General features: G+C 40.8%; 2 protein-coding genes across 2 annotated transcripts in view; one reads left to right on the top strand and one right to left on the bottom strand.

Annotated features, from left to right (window-relative positions):
- Positions 1 to 344: 344 nt before the first annotated feature.
- On the bottom strand, positions 345 to 21,506 carry SERINC3 (serine incorporator 3). The gene is made up of 10 exons (XM_043602303.1): positions 21,326 to 21,506; positions 15,633 to 15,794; positions 14,830 to 15,023; positions 13,399 to 13,478; positions 12,598 to 12,735; positions 9,878 to 10,047; positions 9,001 to 9,091; positions 8,014 to 8,194; positions 3,682 to 3,909; positions 345 to 3,055 (listed from the first exon to the last, which is right to left on the bottom strand). The coding sequence occupies exons 1-10, from the start codon at positions 21,362 to 21,364 to the stop codon at positions 2,917 to 2,919; spliced, it is 1,422 nt and encodes a 473-aa protein (XP_043458238.1). The 5' UTR covers positions 21,365 to 21,506; the 3' UTR covers positions 345 to 2,916.
- Positions 21,507 to 21,788: 282 nt separating this feature from the next.
- The window catches only part of PKIG (cAMP-dependent protein kinase inhibitor gamma), a 98,560-nt gene continuing 96,729 nt past the window's right edge, over positions 21,789 to 23,619 (top strand). The window contains exons 1-3 of the mRNA XM_043602301.1: positions 21,789 to 21,856; positions 22,323 to 22,356; positions 23,217 to 23,391. The gene's annotated coding sequence lies outside the window, so the exon portion shown is untranslated. The remainder of the gene's footprint in view (positions 21,857 to 22,322; positions 22,357 to 23,216; positions 23,392 to 23,619) is intronic.

The raw sequence follows: 23,619 nt of genomic DNA, 5'->3' as shown, positions 1-23,619 counted from the left end.
AGCAAGTCAAGTAGTGGAGCTGGGTTTCAAAACCAGGTAGTCAGACTGGAGCCCAGTTTCTCTTGATGGTTAGAGCCAGGCCGTGCGTGCCTTTTACTGTCTGATCTGATGATTCGAAATACTCTCCTGTTTCAAGTATGATCCAGGGCTTCTTCAACATGCTGACATTATTTATGCTTATGTATAATTCAGCACTCACGTGTACAATTCACTTGACTCTTGAGTAATACTAGGTTTCCTAGCAACAGGCCAAGTTATTCTTAGAGTACAGCCAAGCAAACAGGGATACTGCTCCCTAATTTTCAAAGGATATTTGTTATTTCAAATTAATATCAAAGTTATCATCATGAGAAAAAATAAGAACTTTATTGGACTCTGTTACACTTATTTTACAATTTAGTATTGCTTTATTTTGCATTACATAAGGTGGGGATGTTACACCGTCATGTTTTTGATGTTCGGGACCCTTAAAGGTCTTAATCTGGCTATCCTTGCTATTAAGGAAAAGTGGGGTGTCTGCTTTACACTGGCAAAGCAAAGGGCTAAACCCCCCCTTTTTGCCCCCCAACTCCCTTGCTACTCTATCTCTATACCTTGATATAAAGCACTCTTTTGAAACATGGTGGTTCCAACAATTCCTGGCAAGTGCTGCTTCCCTACCCCATCCCCCAACCTCCATCCCAACTGAGATGGTGCCCTTTGTGTCCTACCTGTTTAGTTCTGTAAGAACACCTTAAATCTGGCCTCCATCAGACCGTGGCTGAACACCTCCCACCTGTGAATGCTGTCTAGTCTCATTTTAGCCCACAGCCAGACCAGCAGCTACCACTCGAGTGTTTACAATGCACTGAGCACTTTGCAGAGTAACTTTACACTTTTAAACAATCTTATGTACTAGGTACTATTTTTTATTCAAACGAGGAAAATGCTGAGGCTCAGACAGAGTCACACAGATAGTCACCGGCCCAAGGTCATAAAGCATAGTATGTACTCAATAAATATTAGCTGCCCAGTTTGACAGACAGAAATGGCAAAGCTGGATACAAACCCCAACAGTCTGACTTCCAAGCCTATGTTCTTAGCCATTCTTAAGGGACCAACTCCAGCCTTCTGGTACAATTTGTTCCTCTTCTTGTCTCTCACCATATAAATGGAACCCCACGGACTCAGATGATTGAAACCAGCATCACTCCAGAATCTGCCTCTCCCTGTATCTAATCAATTGCCAGTTTTAAAATTTAATTACTGAGTAGCTCAGCTATCAATTTCTCCCCATCCTCATTTTCACTCCTCTGTTTCAAATGGTCCATGGCCTGCCCCGGTCTCATCTCTAAATGCCTTCTCTACGCGTCAGCCGCAGTGACTGAAGACCATTTGTTTATGTCACTATGAATATGCTCCCTGCTGCTCTCAATGTAAGGTTCAAACTCTTCAGTGTGGGTTGCGAACCCCTTCGTGACCCAATCCCTGCCTCTTCTCCCCATTCCAGCCTTACCGAATGGGTTTTCATCTCCCTGCTTTTGACGTGCAGTTCTGTCTACCCCTCGGTAATGCCAGCCCACTTCCCCAATTCTCTCTCAGCTAGCTCCTAACAATCCCTGGCCTAGATGCCACTTCTTCCAGGAAGCCTACCAGGACAACCCCCCCCCCCCCCATCACCCCAGGCACCTCTCCTTTGGGTTCTCCGCAATTCCTCAATCACAGCACTAATCACACCATGCTGTACACTTGTCAGCTCATTTTCACCCTCCTCTAAACTTTAAGTCCAAGATGGCAGAGCTGGTGTCTGTCACGAGTAAAGTTGTATCCTCGAACCTGACAGAGCCTGGTACGGAACAGACCGTTCTATTCTACCTCCTTGTGTGCTACCTCTCCTGAAGAAGTTTCCTGACGGTGCCCGCCTGCCTTGCCTCTCATCTATGCAAGTGTCTTATCCAGGGAAGATTATTAGTACAATTTTTGGATGAGTTCAAGCCTTTACTTACTAGCCAGACCTTACGTTTTAGAAGGGACAGGCACATTCTGCTCAATGCTTGATAAACCCGACTGCCCATATAGGTCTAAAAAATATAGGATGGCTGCTAACTCATAAAAGCTGTAAAAAAAGGGGGGGGGGATCCTTCAAAGCTTAAGTCTCCATTTTAATCAAATAACTTTATAGTGCAAATATAATAAATTCACATGCATTTACTTTTACATACTCATATAACAAGATAAGTACATTGACCTAAAGTCGCACTGTTTTCCCAAGTGAATCTTCATTTTAACCAAACCTACAAAGCGCTTATGGAAAGCACTTCTGGCAAAGCTATAATCGCGCAGCATCAATGCTGTAGTGTAAAACACGAATTGAACAAACTCAAGCTGTAGAAGCAGTAGTCACATCAGCCACCCTGCTCTTCTGGGGAAGGACCCACACACACACTCCTCCCCAAGTACTATGATGCTACACATAGTAGGGGTTTAAGGACCGAACAGAGTGTTTGCATCACACAAGTAAAGACTTCACAGAGGAAACCCGTCATAGAAATGGTGGTTTTTGTGTTCGTTTTTTGCTTTTTAAGGATACTGCAATAGAAATATATTAACGATTGGCCTCAAATATCCAACATTTTTCTTACATTTTAAATCAAAGTTGTAGGATCCTATAGGTCTCAATAAAGAACTCTTCACAGCACAGCTGTGGTTCACTTTAAAACGCAAAATGTTCCCTTTGCGATATATCCTTACAAATAAACATAATATACATATAAATGAAAAGTTCAGATCCTGCATCAAGCATTACTCTAGCTTGCCCTCTGATACAAACCTGGATATAGTCAAATTTGCAAACTGTTCACTTAATATTTTAGTTGAAGCAAAAGTAAAATAGATATGGGCTTTCAGCAAAGCAGACCTTTATGAATTCTCAGAGGCTCAGCTGAAGTCACGATTGGTGAGGACGAGTGGAGCCACAAGGGTCCAGACATAAAGGAGGAGGCAGACCCAGCTGGAGCTGATCTTGACCCACACGGCTGGCCACTTGCTGGTCATGCTCTGGAACTTTGCATCGGGACTAAGAAAACAGAAGAGAGTCAAGTAAAGGAGCCTGTTATCAGTATCCAGCAGCCCCCTGGCCAAAGCCAAGGAGGAGGCTGACACTACTCTCTAGTAAGGTTCTAGGAGGAACTTGAGAAAGCTGCTATTATTACTTTTTTATAAGCAGGGGACTCTGCCTCTCAAAGAGCTTTTATCTTCTTGCTAGCACGAAGAACTCTGACTACCGTATCCCCTGGGCAAAGTTCTTTAGGAACGTCTAGCTATTCTAGATATTGGCAAAAGTCTACATTGAAATGGCATCCCTCAAACTTGCCTTCTGTATCACATCATTACTTTGACCGGAATACTCTATATGGCCACACATAGAGGAAAATTAGTAAACAAAGATGGGTCAGGCTGCTTTATGTCATGATTTTCTCTCTCAAGTAACTCAAGTCTGGAAGGGGTCTCCATGATTTGTACTGTAAGAACTCCAACTGGATTTTAAATCCAATAGGAGAAAAACTCAAAGGCACTTCAGAAAAGAGCACTGAATACAACTTCATGATATGGGCAAGACAAGGGGGTTCTGGGGTCAAGCAATGGATGGAGATTTTCAAGGGGGCCAAGTGGTCTTCCACCTGGTTAGTCTGTGCCTCCTACCTGTACCAACTGGTCAGGGTCATCATGATGTACAAGGAAGCCAAGGAGAGCATGAAGTGGAATAAGAAGTAGCTGTACTGCACTCCTTCTTTCTCATTGTCCACAGCCCGCCGAGGCTGTCCATCTTCTTCATCACTGCCACCATTGGTGGTTGTATCACGGAGGATCACGCTGTCACTTCCTGACAAGGTCAGCTTACTTACTTGGCTATTGTTGGAAGTGCGGATGCTGGAAAGTGATCCAAAAGAAGACAAATCGGAAAGGGGCTAGGAGGTGAATTGCTGCCTTTGGCCTATATACATGACGGTTATTCCTGAACTACTATTTGGGGACTGAAGGCCTTCTGGAGGGCTACCGGTCATCACAAGAAAGCAGGGGTGGGGGCACCTGGCTGGCTTACTCAGTAGAGCACACGACTCTTGATCTCAGGGTTGTGAGTTCAAGACCCACATTCAAAGTAGGGATCACTTAAAAATAAAATCTTAAAAAAAAAAAGAGAGTACTTTTATCAGTTACTACTTGATGGCTTAACTGCTTAGGAGTTTTCACTATGCTCTCAATTTCTGCTTCCATGACTTCACAAGTGCCTCTTCTATGCTTGGAATACACCACCCACAAACCTTCTCCCAGCTAACTTACTTATCCTTCAGTTCTCTATATGCCACATCTTCTAGAAAGCCTTCCCTGACATCAGTTCATCACCAGGCTGGGTTAAAATCCCACAGCTCCTTACGCTTCCCTCTGCTGTAGCACTTACCATGCCTGTCTTTCTTGCTAGTCCTAGAACTCCTCAACAACAACGACCGTAGTCATCTCTGCGTTTCTAACAGCAGATGCTAACTATAAGTGTGTTAAATGACTGAATAAAAAAAAAAAAAAAGTACATACAACTGAAGGACAAGAACCACACAATCATCTCAACAGACATAGGAAGAGCATTTGATTAAAATCTAATAATGCCTTTTCCTGATAAAAACACTCAACCTAGGAATAGAGAACTTCCTCAAACTGATAAAGGGCATCTATGAAAAACCCAGAGCAGACATGCTTAATAGTGAAAGACTAAAAGCTGCCCTGCTAAGATCAGGAACAAGACAGGTAGTCTACTGTCCCCATTTCTATTCAGCATGGTACTGGAGGTTCGAGTCAGAGTAATTAGGCAAGAAAAAGATAAAAGGCATCCTGATTGGAAAAGCAGTAAAATGATCTCTACTTGCAGATAACTTGACCTTGTACGTGGAAAACCTTAAGGAATACACATACTATTAGAATCAATAAATAATCTTGCAGGACACAAGATCAATATATAACAATTCTATGTCTATACATTAACAATGAACAACCTAAAAGACAAATTAAGAAGACAATCTCCCTATGGGGCATCTGGGTAGCTCAGTTGGTTAAGCGTCCAACTTCAGTTCAGGTCATAATTTCATGGCTTGTGAGTTTGAGCCCTGCATCAGGCTCTGTGCTGACAGCTCAGAGCCTGGAGCCTGCTTCAGATTCTGTGTTTCTTCTCTCTACCCCTCCCCCACTCACACTCACGCTCGCTCGCTCTCTCTCTCTCTCTCTCTCCCTCTCAAAAATAAACATTAAAAAATTTTTTAAATTAAAAAAAATCGAACTTATAATACTTAGAAATGCAAAAAAAAATGTTTAAGACTTGTATGCCAATAACTCTAAACCACTGATAAGAAACTGAAGACTTAAATGAAACATCCTATGTTATAAACTAGAAGCCTTAATAGTGTTGAGATAGTAATACTCCCCAAGTTGACGAACAGATTCAATGCAATCCTTATTTAAATCTCAATTAAACTGACAAGCTAAACCTAAAACTTACATAGAAATGCAAGCAATTCAGAATATTCAAAACAATCTTGAAAAAGAACAAATTTGGAGGACTCACGCTTCCTGATTTCAGAACTTAGTACAAAGCTACAGTAATCAAAACCGTGTGGTATTAGAATAAGGATAGATACACAGATCGATGAAACAGAATTACAAGTCCAGAAATAAACCATTACATTTATGGTCAATGGATTTTTGACAAGGATACCAAGACAACTCAATGTTGGAAAGAATGGTCTTTTCAACAAAGGGTGCTGAGCCAAGTAGATACCCACACATGACGGAATGAAGCTGGACCCCTTACTCAAGTCATATATAAAAACAATAAAAAGACAAATAACCCAATTTAAGAGTAGGCAAAAGATCTAAACAGACATTTCTTCAGGATATACAAATGGCTAACAAGCACATGAAAAGAATGCTCAATATCATTAGTTGCCGGGAAAACACAAATCAAAACCGTAATGGAATGCCACTTCACATCCTCTAGAATGGCTACAACAAAAAAAAGACAATTACAGTATTTTGATTAAGAACTGATGAAACTGGAAGACTCATACATTGCTGCTGGGACTGTAACATGATGTAGCCACTTTAGACAATACTTTGGCAGCCCGGCCATTCTACAACTAGGTATGTATCCTAGAAAATTTAAAGGGTACATCCACACAAAAAACTTGCACACATATGTTCATAGCAGCATTATTCATGCTAGTCCCACAGTGGAAACAACCCCAAAACGTCCATCAACTGATAAAGGATAAACAAAATGTGGTATATATGCACACAACAGAGTATTATTTCCAACAATAAAAAGGAATTAAGTACTGATATGTCATAACATGGATGAACCTTGAAGACATTATACTAAGTAAAAAAAACAGTCACAAAAGACCATGTATTTTATGATTCCATATATATGAAACATTGGAATAAGCAAATTTACAGAGACAAAAGGAGATTCATTTCTGCCAAGGACTGGAGAGGGAGGGAATAGAAAGGTGACTGCTAATGAGCATGGTTTCTTTTTGGCAAAATAAAATGTTCTAAAACTGATTGTGGTGATGGTTGCACAATCCTGTGAATAAACTAAAAAACCTGAGTAGTATAATTTAAAAGGGTGAATTTTATAGTATGGAAATTATATCTCAAAAGCAATACACAACACGTTAGGCCAAAAGCAAAACAAACAAAAAAGATCAGACAATATAACAAACACATGAGCACAGCTGTGTTCCCATACAACTTTATTCGCAAGAACAGGCAGCCAGCACAAGGGCTATAGTGTGCCAATCCGTATTTTAAGCAAGCATCAAAAAAAAAAAAAAAAAAAAAGATAAATCTACACAAAATGTGGAAAGCTGTCCAAATTATAACAACAAAGTTCATATCTGAGAATACTACATGGATTTATATGGTACATTCCTAATTGATTTTAAGTTATTATTTATCAAGTGATATCATGTATATAACTATACATAAAATTGTGTATATTTCTACAGATACAAATAGTTTGACAGACACTTAAGTATAAGCAAAGGGGAAAAGTGTGAACTATTATGTACCATATAATGTTAACCATGGAAGAGGTAAATTTGGAGTGAGGATACTTTCATTCTCCACTTTATACTTTTCTCACTTGTCAATTTACATAAATATATCCTTGCCCATTTTTACCTCATATTTTTAATTATTAAAATAACATATGCTATTATGCAGAAAATACCAATAAAAATGGGTAAGAAATGAATCACCTTTTATCTATACATTTGCTTATTCCAATGTTACATATATAGGAGTGCAAAGTGCTAAAATAGGTTATATCTGAGCTCTTGGATTAACTAGAGACTTTAAAATTAGCTGTAACAGAATTCTGTAGTTTTGGGGTTTTTTTAAAGTTTATTTATTTTGAGAGAGAGAGAGTGTGCGTGCACGCATGGGGGTGGGGGGGTTGGGGTGAGGGAGAAAGGGAGAGGGAGAGGGTTAGGCAGAGAGAGGGAGGGACAGAAACCCAGGCAGGCTCTGCGCTGACAGTGCAGAGCCCGACTTAGGGCTCGAACTCACAAGCTGTGAGATCATGACCTGAGATCCAGAGTCAGACACTTAACTGACTTAACTGCCACCCAGGCACCTCTGTAATTGTTTATTTTTTTTACAATGATCAGGAAATAAAGATTTTCTTACAAAAAAATATCAACCAGAGCCATTACTCTAGTTGATCTAGGGTCAGATGAAGACTTTATCCTCTAGTGAAAGAGAAGGTATCTCTATGTCAGTTTGGAAGGAATTATTTGATGAGACAATTTACTGGGCTTTAAGAAATATCCATGGCTGGGTAACTGAGGCAAGTCAAGGGCTTCCCATAAAGAAGAATTAAATTGTTGTTTTTAATTCCTCACACTGCTTTTTGAAAAGAAAATAGCTTCTTTGCTCTATTATTAACTGTCCTAAGAATCTTGTCCCAAGTACTTTTTAGCTTACCTAGAATACAAAAGGCAGAGAACAAAGCCTGTCAGCCCAATAAAATTCTCTAGATCCAGATGATGCCCACTCTTTGAGGGCGGACCAGAGGTAGGGACTACAGCAGTTGAATTTCCAGGAGCCAAAGTTGGTGCGGTCATGTGTGTAACAATGCTGAACAGGCCAGGGTTGCAGGAACGATCTGAAAATGGAAAATTTATTATCCTTAGAACTCTTCTTGTTCCAGGAAACGATTTGAGGGATATGCTCACACATTTATTCAGTCATGATGTATAGCATGAGACTGCTATACTTAAAAGAACCTGGAAACTTAGACATATTTGTGTTGCAATCAGTGACTTCGTTTTAGAAAAAAAGATGCAACAAAATATTTGTCAAATTTCATAAATGTCAATCTTCATTTTACGGATTTTGAAGTTTACTGGCAAATCTTTTTGCGTCTATAGTTTTACAAAGGCTTTAAGCGCCAGGAATTTTTCCCTAGTTTTGTTTTTACATAGTTAAATAGGAGTACAAAAACAATAAGTTGAGTCATCATTGGAAGGTCTGCAGTAACTGTTTTCCTTTAAAACAAGTCCACAGAATACCCTATTGAGTGAGACACAATGCAAAGGAGATTTCTCACAGTCATTTCTTCTAGAGCCTTAACACCAAAGTGAAATTCAATTAAAAAATGCTACAGAGGGCCAAAACAATGTTGCCTTGTCCATCTCTTAACTAGTCTGACTTAGTCTAAGTTCAGGGAAAAGCTTAGACTGTATAAAGGACTGTGGTCCTTCAGGCTATCAGCTATGAACAGCTAAGAACAGACATGAAGAATAAAACTTGAAATGTAAGTATCTGCATCATAGTTAACACTGTACGTTGGAGTGAACTTTTTTGTTTGTTCGCCTGTTTAATGTTTGCTCTACCTCTAGTTTTGCACCTGCCAAGAGTAATTTCCTACTTTCTTCTCATCAAATGAATGTGCTATCGACATTCCCTTACCAGGTTCATTGGACATGGCTGACCAGGTGAGGTACATGGTGTACAGGGTGATGAGAGAGGACTGCAAGAGACCAGAACGAGGCTGGTGTTCCTGTGAAATCAAAAAGAAAACAATGCCACAGGAACTGCAAGGGCTGACTTCCTAAAACCCAGTGGATTTCCCTAGGCTCCCCTGAAATACTATTAACTGAGAACCTGCTGATTCTACTTGACAGCTGAAAGATGAAAGGTAACCTGTCAGTCTGAGTTAGCCTGAAAAAGAACCGAGAAAGAGGAACCATGTACTATTGGTTCTCAAGGGATTTCATAGTCCTGGAATTCCTGTATATCCCACAGGGGCTTGATTTACTAGTCCCTTGGTGTAGGAGAATCTAAGCTTAGCTCTGGCCTAACTAGCTACCAGGTGATCCATCATCTCTCTGCAACTTCAGCTTTTTCATTTTTGAAAGGAGAGGCGATGTCTCATATTCTTTTCATATTTCTCATCTACAACTCTACGAATTTTTTAAGTATGGTTTTTAAATGGTGAAACTTGCACACTTGAGTTTTATTTTTAAATACTAAAAGCAATGATCTTCTAGTTTAATATCTTGGCTAAGGTTTCCTAAGAATCACTCATGATGTAAAGTATTTTATAAGAGCTATAAATTTTCAGGTTACCTAGGGGTTTTTTTGTTTTTTTTTTAAATGACAGGGAAATTATTCACTCAATGGCACACTTTACAGTTACTAAGTTATAATTATAAAGACTTTATCATAATATGGGAAAATATTTAAGTACATAATCTTAAACATAAACTCACATAAAAGATTATGTCAGTTAAAGTTTAGCATCAATTAAAAATCTGTCACAGGAGGACGAAGCAGAAGACCATACCTGAATTTTTGGGTGGATGGATATAACAGAAACCACAACGCAAAGGACCAAATTAATACTAATGAAGAACTTGTTCTCCGTGCAGCCATCCGGTTTGGTGTAGTATGCATAGAATAACCCAACAAACACGACTGACAGGATGTAACAGATGCTTGTGACGGAGAGTAAAGCTAGAAAAAGGGAAGCCAACATGAATGCTCGTGATTGTAACAAACTTTTCTAATGAAGACCAATTGTCTTCTACTCCATATAAAAATAAAGACACATTATTTTATTGTTAGGGTGGTCAACATCTTACAGGAAAATTACAGGAGACCCAAGGCTGATGTTTCAGACAGCATTAGAGGCAGCTCAATGTTAAATTCAAAAATCCACCAAGCAACTGAATTCACTTCCTAGACTACCTTACTTAATTCCATGGGTTGAAAAACCAGACATGTGATCATTCCAGCTAGAGTAAACTCCAACTGTATGCAAAGTAATGTTCATTACAAGCCTTTCTTAGGAACCTACAAAACTTCTGGGCCGTCAAACTGGCTGAGGTCCAGTAAGCTAGATGCCAGGGATGGTGTTAGCAGAAAACAACGGACAGGCATCTTTTATGATGTTTGTCCTCTGCAGCTACTGCCACATAAACCTGTTTCCTGTCACTGTGAGACCACATCATTGTGGGAAAGTGGTATATTTGCTGTTTTTAAGTACCTAAAATAATATTCCTTTCTGTTCACATGGACAATCAACCATTAGCTGTGTAACTCTGAAAATTAGAAAACATGACAGAGTAACAGTATGCTCAGACCAACTATAGCAACATTGAGCTCAATTAACTTATACTTAATTCACAGCAGACTTATTTGAGAAAACTAGTTTCCATTTATCATAATCTCCATGGATTTTGCATGTTTAAAATTAAATGATGTATATATTACTATCAAATGATAATGTATATTAAATTATTAGCATAGTTCCTAATGTTTTTCCATAAGAACATACAAGATTTCTCTACTTTTTAGTTACTCCAAAGTATGGCAAATGCTCAGCTCATTATCAAATTCTTCTAAAGTTGAGTGAGTCCAAATGAATTATAAAAAATGGAAGTAAATACAGGGGCACCTGGGGGGTTCAGTTGGTTAAGTGTCTGACTCTTGATCTCGACTCAGGTCATGATCTCATGATTCGTGAGACTGGTTCATGAGATTGAGGCCCGTGCTGGCCTCTGCACTGACAGCATGGAGCACACTTGGGATTCTCTCTCTCCCTCTCTCTCAAAATAAATAAATAAACTTAAAAAAAAAAAAAAGTCTGGAAAGACACAGACTAATATGTTAACAGTGAGTATTAATTACTGAAGAGTTGGATTATGGGGGAATGTTTTCTTTTGTGATTTTTGGTTTTCCGAGTTCTTGACACAGAGCAGCTATTACTTTTTATTTTTTTAGTGTTTATTTTATTTTTGAGAGAGAGACAGAGTGTGACTGGGGGAGGGGCAGAGAGAGAGGGAGACACAGAATCTGTGCTGTCAGCACAGAGCCTGACGTGGGGCTCAAACCTGCGAACTGTGAGATCATGACCTGAGCCCAAGTCAGACGCTTAACCGGCTGAGCCACCCAGGCGCCTCACTATTACTTTTATAATGGGTGGAGGGGCGGGAGCTGGGTCCTGGTCCATTTATTTTTTTTAAATGAGGTATGCTGGGTCACTGCCCCTAGTAAGGAGAGAACTCAACTCCCACCCCATTGTTACAAGCTGTATATCCTATTTCCACCCTAGAAATTTTAAGTGCCCTTTTTCTACCAGAAAGCTTTTACAAGGGGTGTGAGTCATATTCTGAATAAAGCAGTAAGGACTGTTCACTTCTATCTGCCTGAGGGATGTGGGCAGATGACCCCTATGTATAACCCACCTGAATCCCCTGTCTATGGCAACAAGGAAATCAAAACCAAAACTACATCACTATATACAACTGTTTTTCTTTATCTAAACACATCTAGTTACATTATAAATCTCAAAATAAATGAATTGAGAGAAGCCAATGATTTATGTTATCTGTGCTTCCTCCTTCTAGTAATGTATGCAATTCAGAACTGACTTGGGGCGCCTGGGTGGCTCAGTCGATTAAGCCTCCGACTTCAGCTCGGGTCATAGTCTCACAGTTCTTGAGTTCGAGCCCTGCGTTGGGCTCTGTGCTAACAAACAGCTCGGAGCCTGGAGCCTGCTTCAGATTCTGTATCTCTCTCTCTCTCTCTCCCTCCCCTGTTCATGCTCTGCCTCTCTCTGTCTCTCAAAAATAAATAAATGTTAAAAAATTAAAAAAAAAAAAAAAAAAAGAACGGACTCAACTGGAAAACTGTAGTTTTTAAAAAGTCAGCTCTCATTTGGAAGTTTATACATTTAAATCAATGAAGATTTTTACTGCACATCCTATTTATTTTTTTGTTTCAAGTTTTTATTTAAATTCTAGTTATTAACATGTATGACAATATATGATAACATATATGGTAATTCTAGTAGTAGAATTTAGTGATTCATCATTTACATACAATACCCAGTGCTCAACACAAGTGCTCTCCTTAATGCCTGCCTCCATTTAGCACATTCCCCCACCTACCTCCCCTCCAGCAACCCTCAGTTGGTTCTCTATAGTTAATAGTGTCTAACGTACATTGTGTTTAATGTAGCATAATGCAGTATGGCTCTTATAGGTGAGTTCAGATACTTACCAGCATACCAACACCTTGGATTTCCTTCTTCCATTCGATTTACCCATGATTCATTCACAGAGTGAGCAAAGTCTACCAACAGCACTAGCTGGATGAGGATGAACAAAAAGGCCCCTACCATGCCAACAACAAACCAGGCTACAAAGCAAAAGAACAAAGGTATTCTTAACCACAGGAGTAACATTTCAGAATATCACTGCCCAACATTTTAAAACAATTTCAATTCAAGTAAGAGGTGGAAAAGAATATTCTGTCTCCAGCAGCACAGCAAAGTTATTCCAAATCCAAACTCAAAGGCATTCTCTGAGAAGTGTTTTGTTGGGTTTCAGACCTTTTAAAACTTGTTCTAGCTTGTGCCAAGGGGAGCCTGGGATCTGACATTCCAAATGGTACAATAAGCATTTTCCTTTATTTTACAAGGGGAAAAAAAAAAAAATCGCAGTGGAAATCCACAGAAGTCACTTGATGTTATGGTAAGAAAGCAGATTAAGACAGGGATATGAGCACATATGAGTTCCTACAGGTCCCTATGTTGACAAGCTCTCTGATTAACTTAGTACTGCCAAGTGAGAAGGTAAGCTATATTAAGATACTGGCAAAATATGGTTCCAGCTGAGAAGTGGGCTGAATGCCTCCTGGGTTTATACAATTAATTACGACCTTAATATTAGTACTGAGTCATATAGTTGAATACCACTTCATTCAATTGCCAGTTCTGCAAAACCAGTAATGAAAATGTAGCTTAAACTCCATCATTTGTAGAGTCTGTGTATATTATAATTAACCCCCTTAGTAGCATACCTGTGGCAAAATGGCCCCCAGGGATGTAGAAAGAGCCAACCATGATACCAACGATGGCAGCAATTTTGAAGAACCAAAACCTATTAAAATATAAAAAAGTACATTTATGAAATGTTAATTTTTGCTCTTATGCTGAGAAAAGTGAATTTCTGAAATGCAAAAATAAAGACTCAGCATTTCCAACATGATTGTCTGGGCTTATCCCTTCATTTGATATGAAGCTGTTTCACTCAATCTTTCATACAATTTAAAGACAAACATTAGCCCAGAGAACAAATCACTCATAGATGTAAGAGAAAAACACATAACTTAAGAATTTCCCTACATTTAGCAATTAAAGATAGGAATTTTTCTAGAATTCTGGGGCATTCTAAACTAACAATGTTAGCTAAATATGAAGCAACTAATTATTGGATCTAGGAAAAAGTTATCGTCTAATCCTTCTTTCACAATACAGGACCTAAGTGCCTTGTGCCCACAATCACACAGTTCATCACTGGCAAAGCCAGGACCAAAGCTGGCTTTCAGTTCATGATCTTTAAAGACTGCCTTGTATGGCAGAGTGAAAAGAATCAGGCTTTGGAGCTGGACAGACCTGAGTTTCAATCCTACCTCTAACTCTCACTGGCTCAGAAATCTCAGACACTCCAATCTCTCTGAAGTTCAGTTACTGCATCTATAAAAAGGGGATTATGATACATATAAAGTTTACAGAACTTTCAGTCTTCAAATAAGAATTATTTGAAACCGGGGCGGCTGGGTGGCTCAGTTGGTTTAAGCATCTGAATCTTGATTTCGGCTCAGGTCATGATCTTGCAGTCCAGGGTTCGAGTCCCACTTTGGGCTCTGTGCTGACAAGTGTGGGGCCTACTTGGGATTTTCTCTGTTTCTCTCTCTCTCTCTCTGCTCCTCCCCCACTTGTGCATTCTCGCTCTCTCTCAAAATGAATAAATTAAAAGAAAAAAAGAATTACTTGAAACTAAGAGGAACTGGGGGCAGTCAGGAATGGAAAACGACAGATGTGTAAATCAGTGATCCAGTTTATTTTTCTGTATACTGTTTAATATATCAGGTACATTTTTCTCTTTTAACAATAAAAAGTGTATGTGTCTGTGTGTGTGCAGTGCCTAGCACAGTGCGTGAACTGTTTTCACAGGTGTTTGATAAAAATCTAGGAACCTGAAACAAAGGTATTAAAAGAAAGGACAAGATTTTCCTCATCCCCTCTACCCTCTCTGTGCTACAGAGCTCCAACTGGAAATAACATTGAAACAACTTCACATGTACAATAGGTCAGAAACAGATCAAAAATATATGTGGACCACCGATTCATACACTCTACTGCTTCCATCCAGATAGCAACATTAACTGCTCAACAGGAGGATCCACGCCATAATATAGCAAGTAAATAATAAAATAAATTGTACATACCCATTGTGTACTGCTGCTCTGGGATCTTTACTTGTTTTTACTTTTAACATGAGCAGAGAGAAGACAAAGAAAAAGATGGCCAAGGCAAAGTTGATCCGATATACAGCTTTATAACCAACCAGCACGTCGCAATCTTGATCTGCCTTTATATCAGCCACCTTGATTTTAAACCCCCCTTCACAGAATCCAGGGATCTGGAAAAAGCAATTGCAATGTTATGGCAATATCCACATTTAAACGAAGATTCTATCCCATCACAAAAAAGCCTCGATTTCTAAAACTGACTGCTTCAACAACTGCAAGACTGTCCTGTGGGACTTCACTTTTTGCCTTCCAATTCACTTGCAACCTTATCACCAAACAGTAGAAACAACTTGTATTTTGCAAATAAAAGTGAAGTGCTCTTTTCTTATTGATGAGGTTATCTCCCATTTTGCCACAAATTTTCATGGCAACTGACTCCTTCCACAGGTGAAGGTCGAGTCTAGGTAAATGTTTAAATCTGAAACATACATGGAAAGATAATGTTTTCGTGTCACTCTTTTAATATCTTTCTCTGAGTTGTGACACGAGACTCTGAAGATGTTCGTTCTGACGACCTTTATTTCTGGAAAAGGACTAACCCTTTCATAGTCTATGTCTTGACTATACCCAAAAGTAATTTAAAAACCCAACAATTACAATGAACTTGACTGAGTTTTACAATGGTGAAAAGTTGGGACGTTAATCACAACTAAAATTGTGCCAACTGTAAAAATAATACAAATAACCAGCACATTAAGGCCACTGTTACTTCTCCTTACCTTCTTCAGCTGAGACTCCATCCCTTCTGTCAGCATGATACAGGACACAGCAGCGCCCAGGAAGAGAATGAAGGCGTAGATGAGGCGGGTCACCGTGGAATTCTTACTATTGGGGCAGCAGCTACACAGCAGACATGACGCACCACTGCAAAGGCACGGAACCTGCGACAAGCACACCACAGCCATGTGAGACCTCTTTCAGTGGACCTCTTCGTGTCGTAAGTGTCACAGAGCAGAATATGAGAAGTTCGGCCAGGTTTTCACAGCTTTACCTGAGATAGTTATAGCTGGGAGGAGGAAGTGATTAAAGCACGGATTCTGGAGTCAATATTATTTCTGTCACTCTACCTCAGCAAGTTACATAAGCTAAGTTTATTTCTCCCTCTGTAAAATAGACTCAATAACAGAATCTTCCTCCCCCACACATTGCTATATGAAATGAGTACTCAACACAGGCCTAAAACATGGAAGGAGCCCAGTATATGTTAGTTATATTCACACAGAGAGTATACTTTATTGAAAAACAGTATATATTAATACTGAGAAGAATAGGGGCGCCTGGGTGGCTCAGTCGGTTGAGCATCCGACTTCGACTCAGGTCATGATTTCACAGTTCGTGAGTTCAGGCCCTACGTCGGGCTCTGTGCTGACAGCTCAGAGCCTGGAGCCTGCTTTGGGTTCCGTGTCTCCCTCTCTCTCCCATCACCACTCCCCCCCCAACTTGTGCTCCTCCTCTCTCTCTCTCTATCTCTCTCAAAAATGAATAAATGTTTAAAAAAAAATTTTTTTAAATACTGAGAAAAATAAAAACCTAACTCCACTTGCTATTTAAGGAACCTAGTTACCAAATCTGGTACTATAACATAAAGCAACATTACATGGAAATCATCGTAAATAAGGTTAGCAAAAGCCATTTAGCTCCTTTCGAGAGTAACCTGGAGAGTCCTTACAGAATCACCATTTGACCCAGCAATTCCAGTCCTAAATAGATACCCAAAAGAACCGAAACAGGTATTCAAACAAAAGCCTGTACATGAATGTTCAAAGCAGCACTATTTACAGTTGCCAAAGGCAGAAACAACCCAATGTCTATCAACTGATGAATGGATACATAAAATGTGGTATATCCACACAATGGAATATTACTCAGTCATAAAAATGAACGAAGTACTGATATATGGTACGACATGGGTGAACCTAGAAAACATCATGCTAAGTGAAAGAAGCCAGACACAAAAGGTCACATACTGTATTTCATTTATCTGAAATATCTGGAATAAATAAATCCAGAGATGGAAAGCATTAGTTTCCAGAGGCTGGATGGGGGGGTGGGGGTGTGAAGAAATGGGGAATGACTTCTTAATGAGAATCGAGCTTCTCCTTTGGGGAAGGAAAATGTTCTACACTAGACAGATGTGATGACAGTACAACACTGTGAATGTACTAAATACCACAAAATTACACACTTTAAAATGGTTAGTTTTATATTCTGTGAATTTTACCTCAATTGAAAAAAAGAAAAGTAACCTGGATCTCTGGTGAGCATTCCAGAGGAAGGCATAATTTGAGTCATTTTTATGTAGGCTTAATTAGGAAAGTGCTTGAATTGCTTTCACAGGTGACATTAAGTCACATCACAAGGGCAGGCTAAAGTCAGAATCATCAGCAGAAGCAGGAGATGTAAATTGTAGAGGATGCAGGGCGCCTGGGTGGCTCAGTCGGTTAAGCGTCCAACTTCGGCTCAGGTCATGATCTCATGGCTCGTGAGTTCGAGCCCTGCGTCGGGCTCTGTGCTGACAGGTCAGAGCCTGGAGCCTGTTCCAGATTCTGTGTCTCCCTCTCTCTCTCTGACGCTCCCCCGTTCATACTCTGACTCTCTCTGTCTCAAAAGTAAATAAACGTTAAAAAAATAAAAATTGTAGAGGATGCTGGTCTCACAGTATGGTCCCAGTCTTTACTTTTTATAGATGGTACCTTGCGTGGCCTTTATCATGGTTTTGTGTGATCTGGAGCAAGACGTTAAGCTTCTTAAAAGCCCAGTTTTCTCATCTGTAAAAATGGGCATTAACACCACCTACCCAAACAGTTACTGTGTGAAGAATGAGCTAGTATCAGGAATATCCAGCAAGTAGCATAATGCCTGACACAGCAGGGGCTCAATATTATCACAGTAGCCATTAACATTTGTTACCACAACAACCATGGGAAATTGATCACCCATATTCAGTATCCAATTCTTAACTATAATCTGGGCCAAAAGACCCAGAGGTCTGTAGCTAGCCAGCGACTGAGGTTTTACAGTCAACAACGACACTAATCACTTCAGGTTTATTTTGTCTGCATCCACACACTCCTGACTCTCTGTAGTTATTTACTTTCTGGCCCATAAAATACTCTCATAATAACTGCCTACTGTTTGTTATGGGTTGAACTGTGTCAAATTAGTATATCGAAGTCCTGATCCCCAGTACTGGAGAATGTGACCTAATTTGGAAACAGAGTCACTGCAGATGTAATTAGCTAAAATGATGTTATGCTGGAGAAGAGTGGGCACCTAATTAAACATGATTAGTGTCATAAAAAGGAGAATTTGAGCACAGACATGCAGCATGGGAAGAATACCAACTGAAGACGAAGGCAGAGATCTACAAGCCAAGGAATATCAAAGACTGATACAAACCACCCGGAGCTGGGAAAAAGGCATGGAATAGATTCTCTCTCATCACCCTCAGAAGGAGCCAACCCTGTCGACACCTTAATCTCAGACTTCTAGCCTCCAGAAACAGAGAGACAATAAATTTCTGTTGCTTAAGCTGCCTAGTTTGTGGTATTTTGTTATCGAACCCTAGCAAACTAACATACCTACTTACTTGTTTATAAATATCAGGAGACTTTAAGTACCTTTAGGAGGGACCACCTACTGTTTGTCTCCTGTATCTTTACACAGTAGGTACTCAATCTGTGGAACAAAGCTGTCCTACTGTTATTATCATTTCCCTATCTCAGTATATGACAACTCTATTCTTCCTGTTACTCAGGCCAAAAACCGTGGAGTCATCTTGATGCCTTCTTTTTTTTTCCAAAACCATCACCCAATCTGTGAGCACATCAGCTTTATCCTCAGAATATATATCCAGAATCTTTTTTTTTTTTTAGTTTTTATTTATTTATTTTGAGAGAGAGAGAGAGAGAGAGAGAGAGAGAGAGAGAGAGAGAGAATATCCCAAGCAGGCTCTGCACTGTCAGCACAGAGCCCAACACAGGGCTGAAACTCATGAACTGGAACTCATGAACCGTGAGATCATGACCTGAGCTGAATTGAGGGTCAGACGCTTAACCGATGGAGCCACCCAGGTGCCCCTATATCCAGAATCTGATCACTTCTTAGCATCCTTAACTATCATGTTGGTCTGAGCCACTACTATCATCACTCACCTGGATTAATTGCAATGGCTCCTGTCTCACTGCTGAAGTGACCCATTCAGAAGCCAGAGTTGGTATAGGTTATTTTAAGATGAAGACATTTGAGATTCAACAGACATGGGAAAAAGACTTCTTGGAGCTTTCTTCATCTAACTAAAAGCAGCAACTTCTAGGATATGAAGCTGCCATAAACTCTCTCTCCAAGAGTTTTATGGCCATGAAGAAGACAAAAGACCTCTGCACCTACACAAACAAGTATTATCACAAACTTCCTTATCTCCTGTTTGTTCTAAAAACCCACCTGTCTTCTCTAAAGAAACCTATCTTATAAAAGCCCTTTTCTTCTCCCCTATTAAGTTAGGTATATAATAGCCATATTTTCTAACTACCCTTTTGAGTTATTAATCACTGAATGATGAAAAACATCCTGTGTATGTGTGTTGCATGTGTACATAGCTCTTTTTTCTTGTGCTAATCTGTCTTTTGTCAGTTTAATTCACAGACCCCCAACCACTAACCTCACAGAGGATGCAAAGAACATTTTTTCTCCTTTACATTGCTCTCCTCTTTCTTTTCTACCATCTGTTCTCCACACAACCACCTTGTTAAAACACAGATCAGATCCCATCATTCCTATTTTCTATAATGGATCCCTCTGTCACTTTAAGAGTAAAAGCCAAAGTCCTTAAATTATCCTACAAGACCAAACAATGGGTTATCTACAGGATTTGGCTGGCTCCCTGCTACCTTTCTGACTTTATTTCCTATTATTCTTCCCTTCCCTCATTCCATTCTCTGGTACACTGCACTTCTTGCTATTCCTGTTGAACAAAAGGGATTAATAAAATATAAAAGCAATTTATAGAGAGAAATGCTTTGATGGCATCAATTCAAATCTTAACTTTACAACAAAGCCAAAACGTGTTGCACGTTGTTAGGATTTAAAAAAAAAAAAAAAAAGACATCTTTGTTTCAAATTACAAATCACTCCTTAATTAATTACCTTCTTAACTATATTTCTTCCTAAATCTATTTTGCAAATAGCCTGACCCACTAGTGGATCATAAAATTCAACCAGGATTTGTTTTAATGTGAAAGAAAAATTGTACAGCAGATGGTAAAGGTAAAATTTATTTCATGAAACTTGGGTCTAATTGGGCATATTAAATCGACTACATAAAATTTATTCCTTGTTTTGGGTCAAGGTCAAAAAATTGGAAGACCGCTGCTCTCAAGGAACCTGCAAATGACTAAACACCCTTCCGATTTAAGGTCAACAGCCTTAAAGAATGGAAGGGCGCCAGGCTGGCTCAGTCAGAGGAGCATGTGACTCTTGATCTCAGGGTTGTGAGATGGAGCTCTACTAGGTGTAAAGATTACTTAAAATCTTTGAAAAAAAAATGGAAAATACACTTTGTCCCTAAGAAATGGTAGTATAATGAGTTGAGATTGAGTCCTTGATCAACAAAATCAGCTGGGAAGTTATGAAACAAAAAAATGATTTTAAAGAATCATGATCCTCAGGGTCAAGTATATGAGGAAACTCACCATATTCTCGTCCCTAGATCCTAAACTTTCCTTTTTAAAATAGGCCGTTTACAACCTACAAAGTGATTCAATCCAATTTATTCACTTTATCCTCACAGCAGCTCTCGAGGTGAGGAACGCTGGAGTGATTATCCTCATGTTACAGGAAGCCAGAGATAAATGCCTTGGACAAGGTCTCAAAATGTTCACGCCACGGCTTCCAATTTTGAATAATAATCCACCAGGTTTTCTTTCCTTTGCACCAGAACTGCATACAGGCCTTGGTTAAAATCCCAGCTCTGCCACATACTCTGTAGCATTGGCAAATCCATGCTATGGGATAAATATATCGTTTAAGCCACCCAAAATTAAACGACGCCACCTTATGAAGGTATTTCGAAAAGAAGCAGAGCGCCCTCGCCCCGGAACTGTCATTCCGCGGTTCAGGTCCCAGCTCCATAGGAACCCAGAGGCCTGAAGGCTCACGGGGGCGGGGCAATCGAAATTGTAAACAATGACGGCCTGGCCTCCTACGTTCCCCCGACAAACCCGGAAGGCGAGCCGCGTGATCCCAATCTCCAGGGGCAATCACGGATTTTGATTTGGGCCCCCGGATACTCTGTGCAGCCCAGGGCCTGTGCCCCCCCACTCCCGGCCAAGGACCGACAGAGTCTGGGCCTGGGACTCCCTGTTGCCCTCCCCCAAACTACACGTCCAACGGAGAGATCAGACCCTGGACTCACCCAGCTGGCGAGGGAGAAGACGCCCAGCACAGCCCCCATGGTGACGCCTGGTGATGGAAGCGGCCGGTCGGTAGGCTTCTAGCGCGGTGGTAACTGCCAGTCGAGGCGTCTCCCCAGAAACGCGACGTTTTCTCAGGCCGGAAACGCGCGAGTTGCGTCATTGCGCGACCCCGCCCCCCGACCTCAGCCGCTGCTGCCCGAGAGAGCCTCTGTCATTGGTAGAGGGAGAAGGCGGAGCTAAATCGACCTGGCCGTATACGGGAGGCGGGGCTAAACCAAGCCAGAGGGGAGGAAGGAGGCGGGGCTAACCTGACCCGTCGCTGAGGGAGGAGGCGGGGCTAACCCGGCCGGCGGTGAGGGAGGAGGCGGGGCTAAACCGGCCTGGAGCTAAGGGAGAAGGCGGGGTTAACGCCGCCTGGCGCTGAGGTGGGAGATGGGGCGAAAGCGGCCCAGAGCGGCAGGAGGTGTGAAGGCTTTATTCCTTCACCTCACTTGTATTCACTGGGAGCCCGTTATGTGTCGAGATCTGAGGTACAAAAACACACAGGAATTTATGGCCTACTTAAGAGCCTGACACCGAACATAAATGCACTGTGACACACGGTGATGAGTACTCTGAAGAAGTAGTATGAGGGAATGTCCTTTCAATAAAAGCTTATTTATTAACGCTTACTATGTGAGGGGAGAATAATGTGGTTGGGGGTGTGTTTTAATCCGTTAAAATTACACACACTGGAAGGGTGTTCTGAGGAATTTGTATTTAATCTGAGAACCGAAAGATGAGTCCAAGCTAATCGGGGAAAGATGAGCGTTGTTTCTTAAAATGCGGGATCTATATACCACTTGGGGCAAATGGGAGGGTCTTGGGTGCATGAACACATTAGGTAACGCTGAAAAAGGCAGAGTGAGCAAGTCCGGTTTCAAACCAAAGAGGAAAGTTAGTTCGCCGCTAGTACCTAACAGGTTTCTAACATTCGCTTGCCTCCATTTTTGACAGAGCGAAGGCTTCGTTTTCCAGGTCTCTCCAAAAGGTAAGCCCATCTCCAGGTAAGGAACGTTGTTTTGTTTTAGGATCAGTGTGTGTGCTTGCAGAAATCCGTTCATTTGTAGCAAGCCGTGTTCCCGAACCCCAAGTTCGGCTGCCCGTGGCTCCAAAGGCCAATACTCAAGAGGTGAGTGTTGCTTGGAAAGGAATATGAATTTTATTCGGGAGGCTGGCCACCTGGGGAGAAGGCAGACTCTTCTCCAAATGCCGACTCCGCCGCGGTTTCTGCCTGGCCCAGGGATTTTTCAAGGGATTCAGGGCAGGTCATCGGTACAGGGAATCCAGTGGTCCCAACATTTCTCGATTATGTGCAGACTTGCTCGTGCCAGCTAGAGACGTTATCACTGCTCTGGGAGATTGTGCAAGGGGGTCTGGTTCCTTAGTGCCTGGGGATTGCTGCAAGGGGGTCTGGTTTCTGTTTCGTGACTTGCAGAAGTGCTGTCCTTTCTAGAAAGAGTGCATGATCTCTAAACCAAAAAAGGTGAGTCAGCCAATCAGTGGGACTGAGGGTGTTTGCTGAAGTTTAGATTACTAGGTTGGCCACACAGGCCGAGGCCGCTTCAGCAACGCTGGTTGTCCATTTAAGAAGTGATGTAAATTTTGCTGGGTAAATTTAAGTTAAAACTGGGAGTCTATTTTAAGAAAAAAAATTGGGAACTGTTTCACTTATATATATAACAGTGCAGGTGGTATGCAGATATGGCAACAACGATGAGAGGAGAGTGTCACACAAATGACTAAGTAGGGGAACATTTACCTGGGAATATAAGAACCTGTAGAGTTTGGCATCCTAAAATATTTAGATTGGAAGAAGCCTTAGAAATATCTGAATCTGTTTTTTTACAGAAATGGAAAAAGGCTCAAAGTGAAATGGTTTACCCAAGGCCACAGAAAAGGTTGATGGCAGAGGAAGAATTACTTAAGCTTTCCTAATTCCTACCTGAGCTCTTCGCCCGACCCCCACCCTTACCACTCAATACCTGCCCGAGTGGAGTTGCCTCATGGTCACTGAACCTTTCAGGTAACCCTTAAATCCTTACTTCTTCCTGTTCGGGTACTGCTGGACTGGCCTAAAGAAAGCGAAGACTGTAATGAAGTCCGTGGTCAAATCCCCTCAGAGACATACCTATACTCAAAAAAATACCAAATTTATTTAGCGTGTACAGCAAAGGAGAATTCACATCAGAGAAAACATGAGGTATCTCTCTAAGAGGGAATTGGGAAGAGCTTATTGTAGGATTTGGGTTTG

Source organism: Prionailurus bengalensis, chromosome A3 (genome assembly GCF_016509475.1).
Source record: "Prionailurus bengalensis isolate Pbe53 chromosome A3, Fcat_Pben_1.1_paternal_pri, whole genome shotgun sequence".
Taxonomy (NCBI): domain Eukaryota; kingdom Metazoa; phylum Chordata; class Mammalia; order Carnivora; family Felidae; genus Prionailurus; species Prionailurus bengalensis.
The sequence above is the reverse complement of the archived record's forward strand: the minus strand, read 5'-3'. Positions and strand labels throughout refer to the sequence as shown.